We start from the raw sequence: 12,705 nt of genomic DNA, 5'->3' as shown, positions 1-12,705 counted from the left end.
TTTTTTTTTTTTTTTTTTTTTTTTGCGGTACGCGGGCCTCTCACTGTTGTGGCCTCTCCCGTTGCGGAGCACAGGCTCCGGACGCGCAGGCTCAGCGGCCATGGCTCACGGGCCCAGCCGCTCCGCGGCATGTGGGATCTTCCCGGACCGGGGCGCGAAGCCGTGTCCCCTGCATCGGCAGGCGGACTCCCAACCACTGCGCCACCAGGGAAGCCCTATCCTAGGCTATTCTTCACCCAAGTGGATAATGATCTTTGGTTTTCATTTCTGGGAAGAAGAAAATTTGGGAATTGGAGCTATTGCTCCCATTAGGTACCCAGCATTATTTTTATTGGATATGATGGTGAATTAGATGTAAGCCCTGCCCTTTGGAGCTTCCAACATTGGAAAGATGAGATACATATGAGTGGCTGCTAATTATTTCATATGAGGTTATAAAGAGTGGCGACGGAAAATGTGAAACTGGACTGGATAAGTCCACCCTCCAAATTATAAACTTCATGGAGCAGCATTTGAAGAGTGTCAACTAGAGGTGGTCTCATGCTGCCAGCGGAGAGAAGGCTGGGAATCCTTTTCCGCACTATTATGCAGGCTTGGACCAGTTCCCAGCATACTCAGTGTGCTCCTGGAGCATATGAGAAAGACTGGGACAGACTGAGTCATGGGAGGAAAATGTAAAGACCACAGTCTGGGGAGAACTTCCTCTGGAGACCAAATAGGGCAATTTCAAGAGTCACCTCTCCTCAGCCTTTGTCCTGAGGTCAGCTGGAGGCTAAAGCACAGTGAAGGCTCCTTGGCCTGGATTCATGGCAGATCCAACATCCCCTTGGGGGTTGGAGTCCCCCTGAGGAGGGAGTCTTGGCTGCCTCATCTTCCTGTCCTAAGCCCCACATATGTTGCACACAAGAGGACTGCATTATATGTTTGTTCATTTTGTTCTCTGGCTGGAGAACTTGTTGAAAAGATCAATCTGAAATCTGAAGTTTAGCCATAAATGTAGAAGGGTCACGAGCCCTTTTGCCATTCCCAAATGCTGACTTGGGTCAGGCTGGCAACATCAGAATCATCTGAGAGAGCTTAAAAATAATAACCTGGTCCCATAGTGGGAGACTCTCATTTAGGAGGTCTGGGATGAGGTGCCAGTGCATTTTAAAAGTGATTCTGGAGACTTCCATGGTGGCGTAGTGGTTAAGAATCCGCCTGCAAATGCAGGGGACACAGGTTCGTTCCCTGGTCCGGGAAGATCCCACATGCAACTAAGCCCGTGTGCCACAAGTACTGAAGCCTGCGCGCTTAGAGCCCGTGCTCCACAACAAGCGAAGCCACTGCGACGAGAAGTCTGTGCACCGCAACAAAGAGTAGCCCCTACTCACTGCAACTAGAGAAAAGCCCGCGCACGGCAACGAAGACCCAGCGCAGCCATAAATAAATAAATAAATTTAAAATAAAATAAAAGTGATTCTCATCCCCAGCTAGATCTGGGACAACTGTCTTATGGCAACCAGTCCCCAGGATGACCCCAAATGACCACTACCTTCTGTAGTCACACCCTTGGGTAATCTCCTCCCACACTGTATACTGTTTGTCCAAGTGACCAATAGAATACAGCAGAAATGATGGCCCATCACTTCCGAGATGAGGTTATGAAAGATGCAGCTTCCATGTTTTGCTCCCTCTCTCTTTCTCTTTTGAGTCACTCACTCTAGAGAAAGACAACTGCCATGTCTTAAGGACACTCAAGCAGCCTATTGGGAGGTTGTGTGGAGAGGACCAGAAGCCTCCAGCTGACAGCCAGAAGGAAGCAAAAACCTGCCGACAACCACAGGAGTCAACTTGGGAGAGGAGTCCCCAGCTCCAGTTGACAACATGACCGCAACCTCATAAGATGTTCTGAGCAGAGTGAACTGGCTGACCACTCCTGGATTCCTGACCCTCAGAAGCTATTCAAGACAATCCATGTTTGCTGCAAAATATGAGGGGGGGTGGGATAATTTGTTACACTGCCGTTGCTAGCTGATACACCTTCCTATTCCAAAGGGCAAGCTCCTGTACATAGCACGGGCCTTTCTAGCTTCATTTCACACTATTTCCACATTCATAATTACAGTCTTGAGTGGTACCGACCTGCTCATCCCCAGTTCACACCTCCGTGCCTTTGTGTCTTTGTCCAAGTCGTTCTCTGTGTCTGGAATGCCCTTTCCCCACTGATAGCAGCCTCTTCTCCAGAAATCCTTCCTCAACTGCCCTGGCACCAAATGAAATTGGTTTAGGTCCCCCCACCTGCCACAAAAGTGATCACACACACTTCTCAGAATCATAGGTGAGAAGTGAGATACATGGAAGAAGGAAAACATTCACATGAAGGAGTCATCAAGAGCACATGAACTTGTCAGACAGAGAAAGACAAATACCGTATGATATCACTTATACGTGGAATCTAAAATATGACACAAATGAACCTACCTACGAAACAGAAACAGACTCACAGACTTGTGGTTGCCAAGGGAGAGGGAGGGTGAGGGAGGGATGGAGTGGGAGTTTGGGATTAGCAGATGCAAACTGTTACATATGGGATGGATAAGCGACAAGGTCCTACTGTAGAGCACAGGGAACTATATTCAATATCCTGTGATAAACCATATGGAAAAGAATATACAAAAGAATGTATATATGTATAACTGAATCACTTTGCTGTACAGCAGGAATTAACACAACACTGTAAATCAACTACACTTCAATTTAAAAAAAAAAGAGCACGTGACTTGCCTCTATGTTGTTGATCAGCGAATTGTCAAACTTGAACCCAGGAATTCTTTTGTCACTGCACACCACACCCACATCTTCCGTGTGCTTGCAGTCAGTGACACCCCAGCCGTTGGAGGAGCAGGCTGCAAGGGTCCCCTCATTGCCGGTGCAGTAGACGTTGTCCAACCAGATGGGCCCTAAGGAAGCAGAGAAGAGAGAAGCCAAGCTCCACGTCAGAGTAGGTTTGAGTCTCTGGGGGCACCAAGGGCGTACACAGAAGGAGAGTTTTTCCCTAAGTTTGGCAGCTGTGCGTGGTCAGCAGTTGGTCAGTGTGTTGAGATATTACATACACTTCTAGACCATCTGGATTCCCTTGCCAGAGGGATGTGATTTAGGGGTGTGGCAGATTGAACATGATTAGAGTAGAAATCAGATTTAAGCTCAGAAGGCACGTGGTATAATGGGAAGAACAGGGACTTTGGATACTAAGCCGTTTGATAGGAATTCTGGCTCAGCCACTTAGCTGTACGATCCCGATCAAAGCTCCCTTTTCTCATCGGTAAAGTGGGGATAATAATGACACTCGAATGACAGGGGCGTGTTCAGATTAAATACATGACACGTGCCTAATTTATCATTGGCCCATAGTTACTAAAAAAATGGTAACGATGGGACTTCCCTGGTGGCGCAGTGGTTGAGAGTCCGCCTGCCGATGCAGGGGACACGGGTTCGTGCCCCGGTCCGGGAGGATCCCACATGCCGCGGAGCGGCTGGGCCCGTGAGCCATGGCCGCTGAGCCTGCGCGTCCGGAGCCTGTGCTCCGCAACGGGAGAGGCCACAACAGTGAGAGGCCCGCGTACCGCAAAAAGAAAAAAAAAATGGTAACGATGATGACGATGGTGACACAAGCTCAGAGAAGGCAACTCATCGTGCAAGGCCACCTTCCTGAACCCAGAACCCTGGTCCTTTCAGTGCTCTTTCCACTTCCTGATGTTTCCCATCCACAGATGGCCCAGCTAGGCTAACCCACAGAGCCTCCTCCTCATGTTTCTAGAAGTCAGGTGAAGGCAGGGCTGGTTTCTAGCTGGGCAATCTGCCTGGGAGGCCGTGGTACTCTGCTCACCTCCTGTGCATTTACCTGATTTGCAGTAAGTGGGGAATTCTGAGTGCAAAGTGCTAGAGGGTTAACCACGATGAGACACAATCTCACACCCATTAGGATGGCTACTATCAAAACAAAAACAACAACAGGAAATAACAAGTGTTGACAAGGATGTGGAGAAATTGGAACGCTTGTGCACTGTTGGCAGGATGGTAACCCTGAAACCACAGAACACGTCTCAGGGCTCGGTGGAGCTCAGGTTCTTTATGTCTTGGCACAGAAGGAATTCAGCAAGAGGCAAAGTGATAGGTAAGAGGTGGATTTAATAATATAGGACTCTTGTGAGACATACAAGCAGGTAGGCAAGGGAGTGCTGCCCCAAGAGCTGGGTGAACTACATTTTTATAATCAAAGGAAAAGTGGGGAGGGGTAGAAGACCACCTTCTTCCTCATTCTCGAGTAGACATCAGACTTCCATCATCATTCCCTCCTCCACATTGGGCGGGGGAGAGTTTTTTGTCCCTCTGTGGCCCAACCAGGACTGTCATGGCGCTATGGAAATTAGCAAAAAAGGTGGCAATCCATGCTCAAATAAGGTGAATCATCTCAGGTTTCAGTATAACGAGGGTCTTCTACTTTGGAATGTCATCTTTCTCCTGTATTTTTGTTTTTAGTGCACGCAGAGGGACAAGTCCTAGGAATCGTTAACTTACTGACCTCAGTGGCAGGATATAGGTGTCATTTTCCTACCATTGTTTCATTGTCTTGAGGCCTGTCTCGCGCTTCTATTGCATGGTTTTATTGCTAAGCAAGCCTGCTTTCTTGAGTGATCATTAACTTACAGGGGTCTCCCAAAGTTCCCTCTCTGTCCATGATCTCTCCGTGGGATTTTTAAACTATTGGATTATCCTACCCTATCCCTATCAAAATGGTGTAGCCCCTGTAGAACACAGTACGGTGGTTCCTCAAAAAATTAAAAATAGAATTACCATATGACCCAGCAATTCCCACTTCTGGGTATATATCCAAAAGAATTGAAAGCAGGGTCTCAAAGAGAGATATCAGTACCCCCCCATGCATTACAGTATCATTCACAGTAGCCAAAATGTAGAAGCAACCTAGGTGTCCATTGACTAATTGTGGTCTACACATACGCTGGAATATTATGCAGCCCGAAAAAGGAACGGCATTCTGACACATGCTACAACATGGATGAACCCTGAGTTCATTACGTTAAGTGAAATAGTCCCGAAAAGGCAAATACTGTACAAATCCACATATATAAAGTACTGAGAGTAGTCAAAATCATAGGGACGGAGAGTAGGATGGTGTTTACCAGGGGCTGGGGGAGGGGGAGTTGGGGAGCGGTTATTTAATGGGTATAGAGTTTTAGATCTGCAAGATGAAACGTGTTCTGGAGAGGGGCTGCCCAGCAGTGCGAATGTACTTAACATTACTGAACCGTACACTGAAAAATGGTTAAGATGGCACGTTAGATGTTACGCGCATTTTACCGCAATTAAATTTTTTTTTAAATGTTAAGTGCTAGAGGGTTTTCAAGTAGTGAGTTTTATTAGTATTACTACGCAGTGAAAGGAAACAAAGTCAAAGCTCCCCTTTTTCTCAGGACTCCAGGAGGACTCTAGTACTGTGGTGCCCAACCTTTTTGGCACCAGGGACTGGTTTCGTGGAAGACAAGTTTTCTGGGGCGGGGGCGGGGGCGGGGGGGGGGATGGTTCAGGCGGTAATGCAAGCGCTGGGGAGCGGCAAATGAAGCTTTCACTCGTTCACCTGCCTCTCACCTCCTGCTGTGCGCCCCAGTTCCTAAGAGGCCACGGACCAGTACCAGTGCATGGCCTGGGGGTTGGGGACCCCTGCTCTATAGTATAATGGAGTCAGAAAACCTGGGTTCAAATTCTCTCTGACTCAGGCTTGGGCACCACGTGACTGGGTCAACTACTTCACCAAGCCCATTCTCAAGGGAAAATAACGATACCAACAAATAGGTCGCCATGGAGATTCAATGAGATAACATATGTGCCTAGTATGTGTTCACCCTCCCTTTCTCCTTCCTCCTTCCAGTAAGTCAGAAAAACAATGAATTCTGTTGTTTCCATGATGCAAGGAAAAAGCAGATAAAAAACACTCCCATTGTAAAGATGAGAAAACCAAGGAGAATCTGAGGTTCTTCAAGGTCAGAGGGGACCCGGGGCCAGTCTCCTGACTTCGAGGCCCCGCTGAGACCTGTCTGCTGCGACAGATGGCTGGCTGCTCAGGCCTCAAAGGAGAGCACCTCAGACATACTGAGGGGAACAAAGGGCTTATTGAAAACATCTGGGCTGAGGTTTTCCAACTGGTTTCTCAGTTTGGCCTCGTTTCCAAGCCATCAAGCTCCACTGAAACATATGCTCCCTAATCGATTGCTGTTTCAACAACAAACCAATGTTTGTCTTGCTAAGTACTAGCAACGGAAAAGACCCTCCACGTTCGAAGCGGGGCCTCTTCTTTGGAACATTCTGTAGCAAAGCTGCTGAATGGACAGAGACGGTGAAAAGAAACAGAGCCCTCATTCCATCTGCAGTGAGAGAAACCACCCTGGCTAAGGAGATGGGAAACAGGACAGCACACAGCTAAAAGCAGCAGGAAGAGCTGCAAAACAGATGTCCCAAGGCCTGCTTTACTTTTTGATAAGGAAGATTTGAAATTAGCACCCTGGAGCGCTAATGGGAACTATTATCCCAAAGAGTTGCCTTCTTAAGAGGCTTCAATTCACCCCCAATAATTCTACCCTCTAGGCATTCCCACCAGTTACTTTCTTAGATAGTGGAAATGTAAATTTCTACTTAGCCCCAGATGCAGGCATGATAAACTAATTTGGCCTGATTTCATGCTGTTTTTCTTTCCTGTATGCTTAATGCCTAACAACTAGACGGTTCTGATTCCAAAGCAACTAGCTCTTGTTCTGCTGTTGGAATGCGGGGTGCTTCCGGGCACAGTTCAGTATGTGCCATCTCAGAGCTGCTAGGAAAGTGGCACTAGGGACGCAGATGGGGCTCAAACTTTGGATGCAGAACCAAAGCAACACTCCATTTTACTCTTTCCATTCATTTCGTCTAAGAAATCCTTCTCCCGATGAAAGGAGAAGAGGCGTACAAACAGGTTAACAGATCATCTGGAGGATAAACATCATAAATAAAATTCTATTTTAATGCCAGTACTCCCCAGGGCTGTTGGGGCAATGGAAATCATTCAACTTAAGAGCTTCAGGACCCCACTGTGATCACCTGCTGGCTTTGTCACTCTGATCTGAAGAACGAGGGAGTGAGGGGGAATCACATCTAACCTCAGATCTGAGGACAGGCAAAGGAGAGCAACCATCTGAGGTTCGGGTGCCTGTGAGGCCATCCAGGAGGTGAGAAATGGGGCAGCTGTCCCCTCTAGAACGTTCTAAAAGGGCCCATGATTTCTCTGAGCTCAGAGATGTTTGGGGAGAAAAAAAATCTATGGAAAGGCTAGGCTGCAGAACCTAGAAGGTCCATGGATGTTCTCCCCAGCTTCATTACTACAGCCTGAACTTCAGAGGAGTTGATGACGGCGGCACTCCTGGGCGGGTGGCCTCTCACAGGTTCACCTACAGCGTTTCCGGTTCATCCACAGAGCCGACTAAACCCCATCGGAGCACACCCCAGGGCACTGGTCACTATGCCAACTGTTTTTAATATTCTTCAAAGTCAATCTGAATCAGCGTTGGTGGTGAGCATAGCTGCCTTCCAAATCAAACTGAATCAGTTGATTAATATTTACTGAGTGACCCCCTTGTACCCAGTGTTAAAAATCCTAAACTGATGCTGATGAGATTCAAATACATTTTACATGATCTCTCATGATAAACCGAGTACCGCTTTACATAGACAGCATAATCCTTAAAGTCCTAGAGACATGACAGTGAAAATTTTTAGCATCAGTTTCTCCCTTCCTCTCTTTGGTACTTTTTCTTTCCTAAGTCTCGATGGTCTCAATAGCCCCAGAGAGGACCCTTCCAATACTCTAAGTTACTATACCTCCTTCCCTCCAATGACTCTCCTCCACCCTGCATCAGCTAGCATCCCATGGTCATAGCTTAGACCTTGACATTACAGACTTTTGCACTCCCTCCCCAATCTCCATTTCAACACTTCTGCTATACATCTGCACCTACAACTCCATCTTTCTAGCACACTCATTCTAGCACTGCAATCTCAACCCACAACCCATCGATCCTAGCAGCTTTCCCCAGTCCTTCAACGGCTCCATGGAGTACCTTCCTACTTACCCAGTGGGGACTTCATGGACCGCGATTTTAATCATTCCCTTGAAAATTCCCTCTACTCCTGTGAACTTTTCTCCCTTCATCATCCTTGGATGGCAAAGTTTGAGCCAGGCTAACTCACCTCTCCAGCCCCCCCCCACGGCTGCTCCTGAGCAGGTGAACATGGGATGGGGAAAAACCATATCCATCTTACCTGAGGACAGGTACATTTTGTTTGGGTAGAAAGAAAATAAAGATGTCACTAGAAAAACCCCAAAGTCATTGGAAAACACTTGTTATAAAATAATTAGGCTTAGAGAGCCTGGAATAGAAAACATAAATCTGATGTTACCCCCAGAACACTCAGCTAGCAGAATAAAGGAAGATGTGAAAGGATGGAGAAGTGTCCAGAGTTTTTGTAACAAAGACAGCAAATGGGTTTTAAAACAGCATATGCTAACTCATCTGTGCTGCTTTTACTCATGTCATAGTAAGGAACCCAGAGCCACCTTCAGAGAACATTTTACTCTAACTGCCGTGTCTTGATCCGGTTATGCCAAAAAGACGTATTCAATTACACAGAGGTGAGACATGTATGAGGTACTATTTCCTTCTCCTATAATTTCTAGAATAACCGTAAGCAAGGGTCGGAAGGGACCATAACAATGATCTATTTCAGTGACTCCCAAACTTGGCTACATGTGCAACCACTTGGGAGGCTTCCAAAAGTTACAGAGTCCTAGATTCCAGCGCAGACCTTGATTCTGAACATCATGGGATAGCACCCCAGGGGATTCTATGCCGTTGGTGTGGCACTAATCCGTTTATCCAGGATGAGAGTTTGGGCACCTCTGATTGATTCCAGCAGCCAGGCCCACGCTGACACCTGTGCAGCTGCTTGGCCAGGTGGAGGAGCTGCTTTTGCTTTACTAACCCAAGGAGGGGCACTCCAGCTGGAGATTTTATTTTACTTATTTATTTATTTACTTATTTATGGCCGCGTTGGGTCTTTGTTGCTGCGCACAGGCTTTCTCTAGTTGTGGCGAACGGGGGCTACTCTTCATTGTGGTGCGTGGGCTTCTCATTGTGGTGGCTTCTCTTGTTGCGGAGCACGGGCTCTAGGCACCGGGGCTTCAGCAGTTGTGGCATGCGTGCTTCAGTTGTTGTGGCTTGCGGGGTCTAGAGCACAGGCTCAGTAGCTGTGGCACACGAGCTCAGTTGCTCTGCAGCATGTGGGATCTTCCCGGACCAGGGATCGAACCCGTGTCCCCTGCATTGGCAGGCAGATTCTTAACCACTGCATCACCAGGGAAGTCCAGATTTTATTTTTAAATAATGTCCTTGACCCTTATCTACTTTCTTATTTAAGACCACAGACTATGACAGTTTCAAGAGTTCTTAGCCTAACTTCCAGATTAGGAAACTGAGGGCAAGGAGGATAAATGTCTTCCCACAAAGCATATAGGTAGTTAGATTGACACAGGACTAAGCCCAAGGTTCTGGGCTCTAACACCTGCCCTCCCTCAAAATTACCCCCCCCAATTTTTTTTTCAGTGTATTGACTTAAAAAGGGAGGAAAGAAGAAGCCAATCAAAGTGAAAAACCCAAAGCAACTCGGTTCCTGTCCTGGCCAAGCCCAGAACAGCATGTTGGTATTAAAAGTGTGAACTCTACCGGGACAGGAGGGTGGAAGAGTCAGGGGACACTAGCCTATGGGCAGCCTTTGTGACAAAGAGCAAAAGGTACTCCTTCCAGGGGGCGGAAGAAAGGCACCGTCTCCCCCTGGCTGACGCAGCCCCAGGCAGGGCACAGGGCTCAAGAGATAACCACAGACTGACTTCAGCCGCTCCCTAGGGTCACTAACCAGCCTGGTTTCCCAGGACCAGGAGTTTCCCAGGCTGCCAGGCTTCGTGTGCTAAAACCAGGAAAGTCCTGGGCAACGCAGGACCAGTGGTCACTGTCCCCCTCCCTGGCACCCCTCCGCTCCTACCTTCCAGCACAGACACGGAGGCTGCCCAGATGGCGTATTATCAGGAATTGCTACTTGACAGTAACTGCAGCTCCGTTTGCCAGTCTATCCCCCTAGAAGCCTGTGCCCGGGCTCTCCAGGTGACCCCAGTGCTCGGTTCCCAAGCGCAGAGTGGTTTACCTTCCCCTTTGCCATAGGAAGAGCTGGGGGTCCAGGACTTGGCCTCCACGTAGCCCAGCTCCCGGCAGACGACGTGGGCAGCGTGGATGGAGAAGTCATCGTCACACACAGTGCCCCACCGGCCATCGTAGTACACCTCCACCCGGCCCTCGCTGTGCTTCCTCTTCTGGCCCGCCAGGCGCAGCTGGATCTTGACCACGTCGGAGGGCACCTGAGGCCGGTGGTACTCCGGGGCAGGCTGCTGGAAGTACTCGGGGTAGTGGGGCCAGCTCTCGTACTGCGCCAGGCTCAGGGCGGGCAGGAGGGCGAGCACAGACAGACAGCCGCAAAGGCAGGAGCCTCCGGGTCTCTCCATCCCTGTCCTCGGGATGGAAGACCTGATGGAGGGGGACACTTGGCGCTCAGGAGGGATGGGCAGGAGTTTCCTGGAAGAGAGGAGAGGTTCGGGTTACAGACATCTGGAAAATGGCCAGTGATTTCGTACTATTTTGCTTAGGATTGAAAGCTCATTCCGGATTCCAACCTCTTCTCTTCTCCCATCTTATGCTTCTCCCATCTTATGCTAGACAGGACCGGGAAGTCCTACTTCTCTGCCCACCACCTTCCCAGATCTTTGAAATGCTTTCTTCCAGGATGACTCCTGGCAGGAAACAGAGCACACTTAGACTTCATTTGAGTAGAGTCTTTTTGTTTGTTTGTTTTGTTTTGTTAAATATTTATTTAGCTGTGCTGGGTCATAGTTGTGGCACATGGGATCTAGGCTACGGTACGTGGGGTCTTTAGTTGCGGCATGTGGGATCTAGTTCCCTGACCAGGGATTGGACCCGGGCCTCCTGCACTGGGAGCGGGGAGTCTTAGCCACTGTACCACCAGGGAAGCCCCCATTTGAGTAGAGTTTTTTTTAAAAAGACTAGGTACATTAATGGATAAAGAAGATGTGGTACATATATACAATGGAGTATTACTCAGCCATAAAAAATAATGGAATAATGCCATATGCAGCAACATGGATGGACCTAGAGATTGCCCTCCGGTGGGCTACTGAAGCAGCCCCCAGGGACTTCCTTCCAAGGCGGGCTTACTATCTAGACCTTCTCCTCACCCCTCCCAGACACCTTCATATCCCCAAAGAGGTTACAAACTGCTTAAGGGCAGGACTTGTTTCTCATCCTTCTTTGGCTCCTCCAGAGTGAGCATGGTAGGTTGGAAGACATGTTTATGGAATGAAAAGGTGATTTGGTTCCAGGTACCGAGTGGCTGGAGAAACGCAGATGCGACAATGTATGTTGAAGAGGGCTCGGGTACTCCCAGGTAAGGTAGCCTTCCTCCCTCTGGACGTTAGTTGACCTGGATGGAAACGGCATCTTCTGGGCGCTGAGAATAACACTACGAGGCTTTGAGTCTCCACCTTTACTTACTCGTGGGCTGTGCACATACCTGAACCTTCCTATAGCTCTGCTTTCAGGCTCCAGGCCTCCAGACACCCCGACACGCTGCCCACCCACACCCCAGATCTCATTATGTTTTATACTCTGGACCTCAAGATGGCTGAGACCACTGAACAAGGAGGTCAGAGGTAAAGCCCCTTAAACAGCTCTCACGCAGGGCCTGTCCTCAGCTGAACTGTGGAGTAGCCCCACAGAGCAGTCCTGAGGCACTGCTCTAGCACTTGGGGAAGCCAAGGATGCCCAGGCGACAATTCCATCCCTTTACATAGTCTACGTCCCTGAGGGCTGCTGGGGGCTGAGTCCAGCCCGCTCTGTGCACAGAAGGGAGGCATAAAGCTCTTTGTACCAAACAGGAGAGGGGCTGAGTGGCCCGTCATCAGGCAAGGGAGAGCAGGACAGCAGAGTGAAGGGGAGGGGGAATCACAGACTCTGGAGCCAGACAGTCTGGGTTTGCATTTTCATTCTGATACTGACTAGCTGTGTGACCTTGGGCAAAATACTTAACTTCTCTCTGCTGTTTGATGTTTCATATCTATAAAATGGGTATGATAATTATATCTAGCTCACAGAACTGTTATGAGGATTAAATGAATGGTACATAATAAGCCCTACAGGAGCATTTGCTAAATAAAACTTTTAAATTTTTATAGTTTCAAGATTGTGGTCACCGTACCCAGGTGGAGCCTACCTCTATGAATTCCAAGATGAGGTCCTAGAGCGGGAAATAAGAACTTAGTTCATGTACCTTGATCCTTCCATAATTCAGAGAGCTAGGAAGACTGTCTTAAAGGACTGCAGGTGTATTTCATGGAAGAGGAAGTAGACTTGGAAGATGGGGCCCCCAAAGGAAACCAGGACCAGCAGGTGAAAGCTACAGCAACACATCATACATTCTCTATTAACCAGGTACAGAGGGTTAGGCCAATTGTATGACTCAGTTCATGGCACATCACCAACAAGGAAGGACCAGATA

General features: G+C 48.4%; 1 protein-coding gene across 2 annotated transcripts in view; it reads right to left on the bottom strand.

Moving 5' to 3' along the window:
- LOXL2 (lysyl oxidase like 2) overlaps positions 1-12,705 on the bottom strand; it is a 102,222-nt gene that overhangs the window by 62,642 nt on the left and 26,875 nt on the right. The window contains exons 2-3 of one of the 2 annotated variants that reach the window (XM_065879607.1): positions 10,285-10,709; positions 2,767-2,942 (exon numbers count right to left, since the gene is read on the bottom strand). In XM_065879607.1, coding sequence (XP_065735679.1) covers positions 2,767-2,942; positions 10,285-10,639 — 531 coding nt within the window. In that variant the 5' untranslated portion in view covers positions 10,640-10,709. Of the gene's footprint in view, positions 1-2,766; positions 2,943-10,284; positions 10,710-12,705 lie in introns of those variants that run through there. The other variant, XM_065879608.1, reaches the window with a different exon arrangement.

The sequence above is a fragment of the Phocoena phocoena genome, chromosome 6, assembly GCF_963924675.1.
Source record: "Phocoena phocoena chromosome 6, mPhoPho1.1, whole genome shotgun sequence".
Taxonomy (NCBI): domain Eukaryota; kingdom Metazoa; phylum Chordata; class Mammalia; order Artiodactyla; family Phocoenidae; genus Phocoena; species Phocoena phocoena.
The sequence above is the reverse complement of the archived record's forward strand: the minus strand, read 5'-3'. Positions and strand labels throughout refer to the sequence as shown.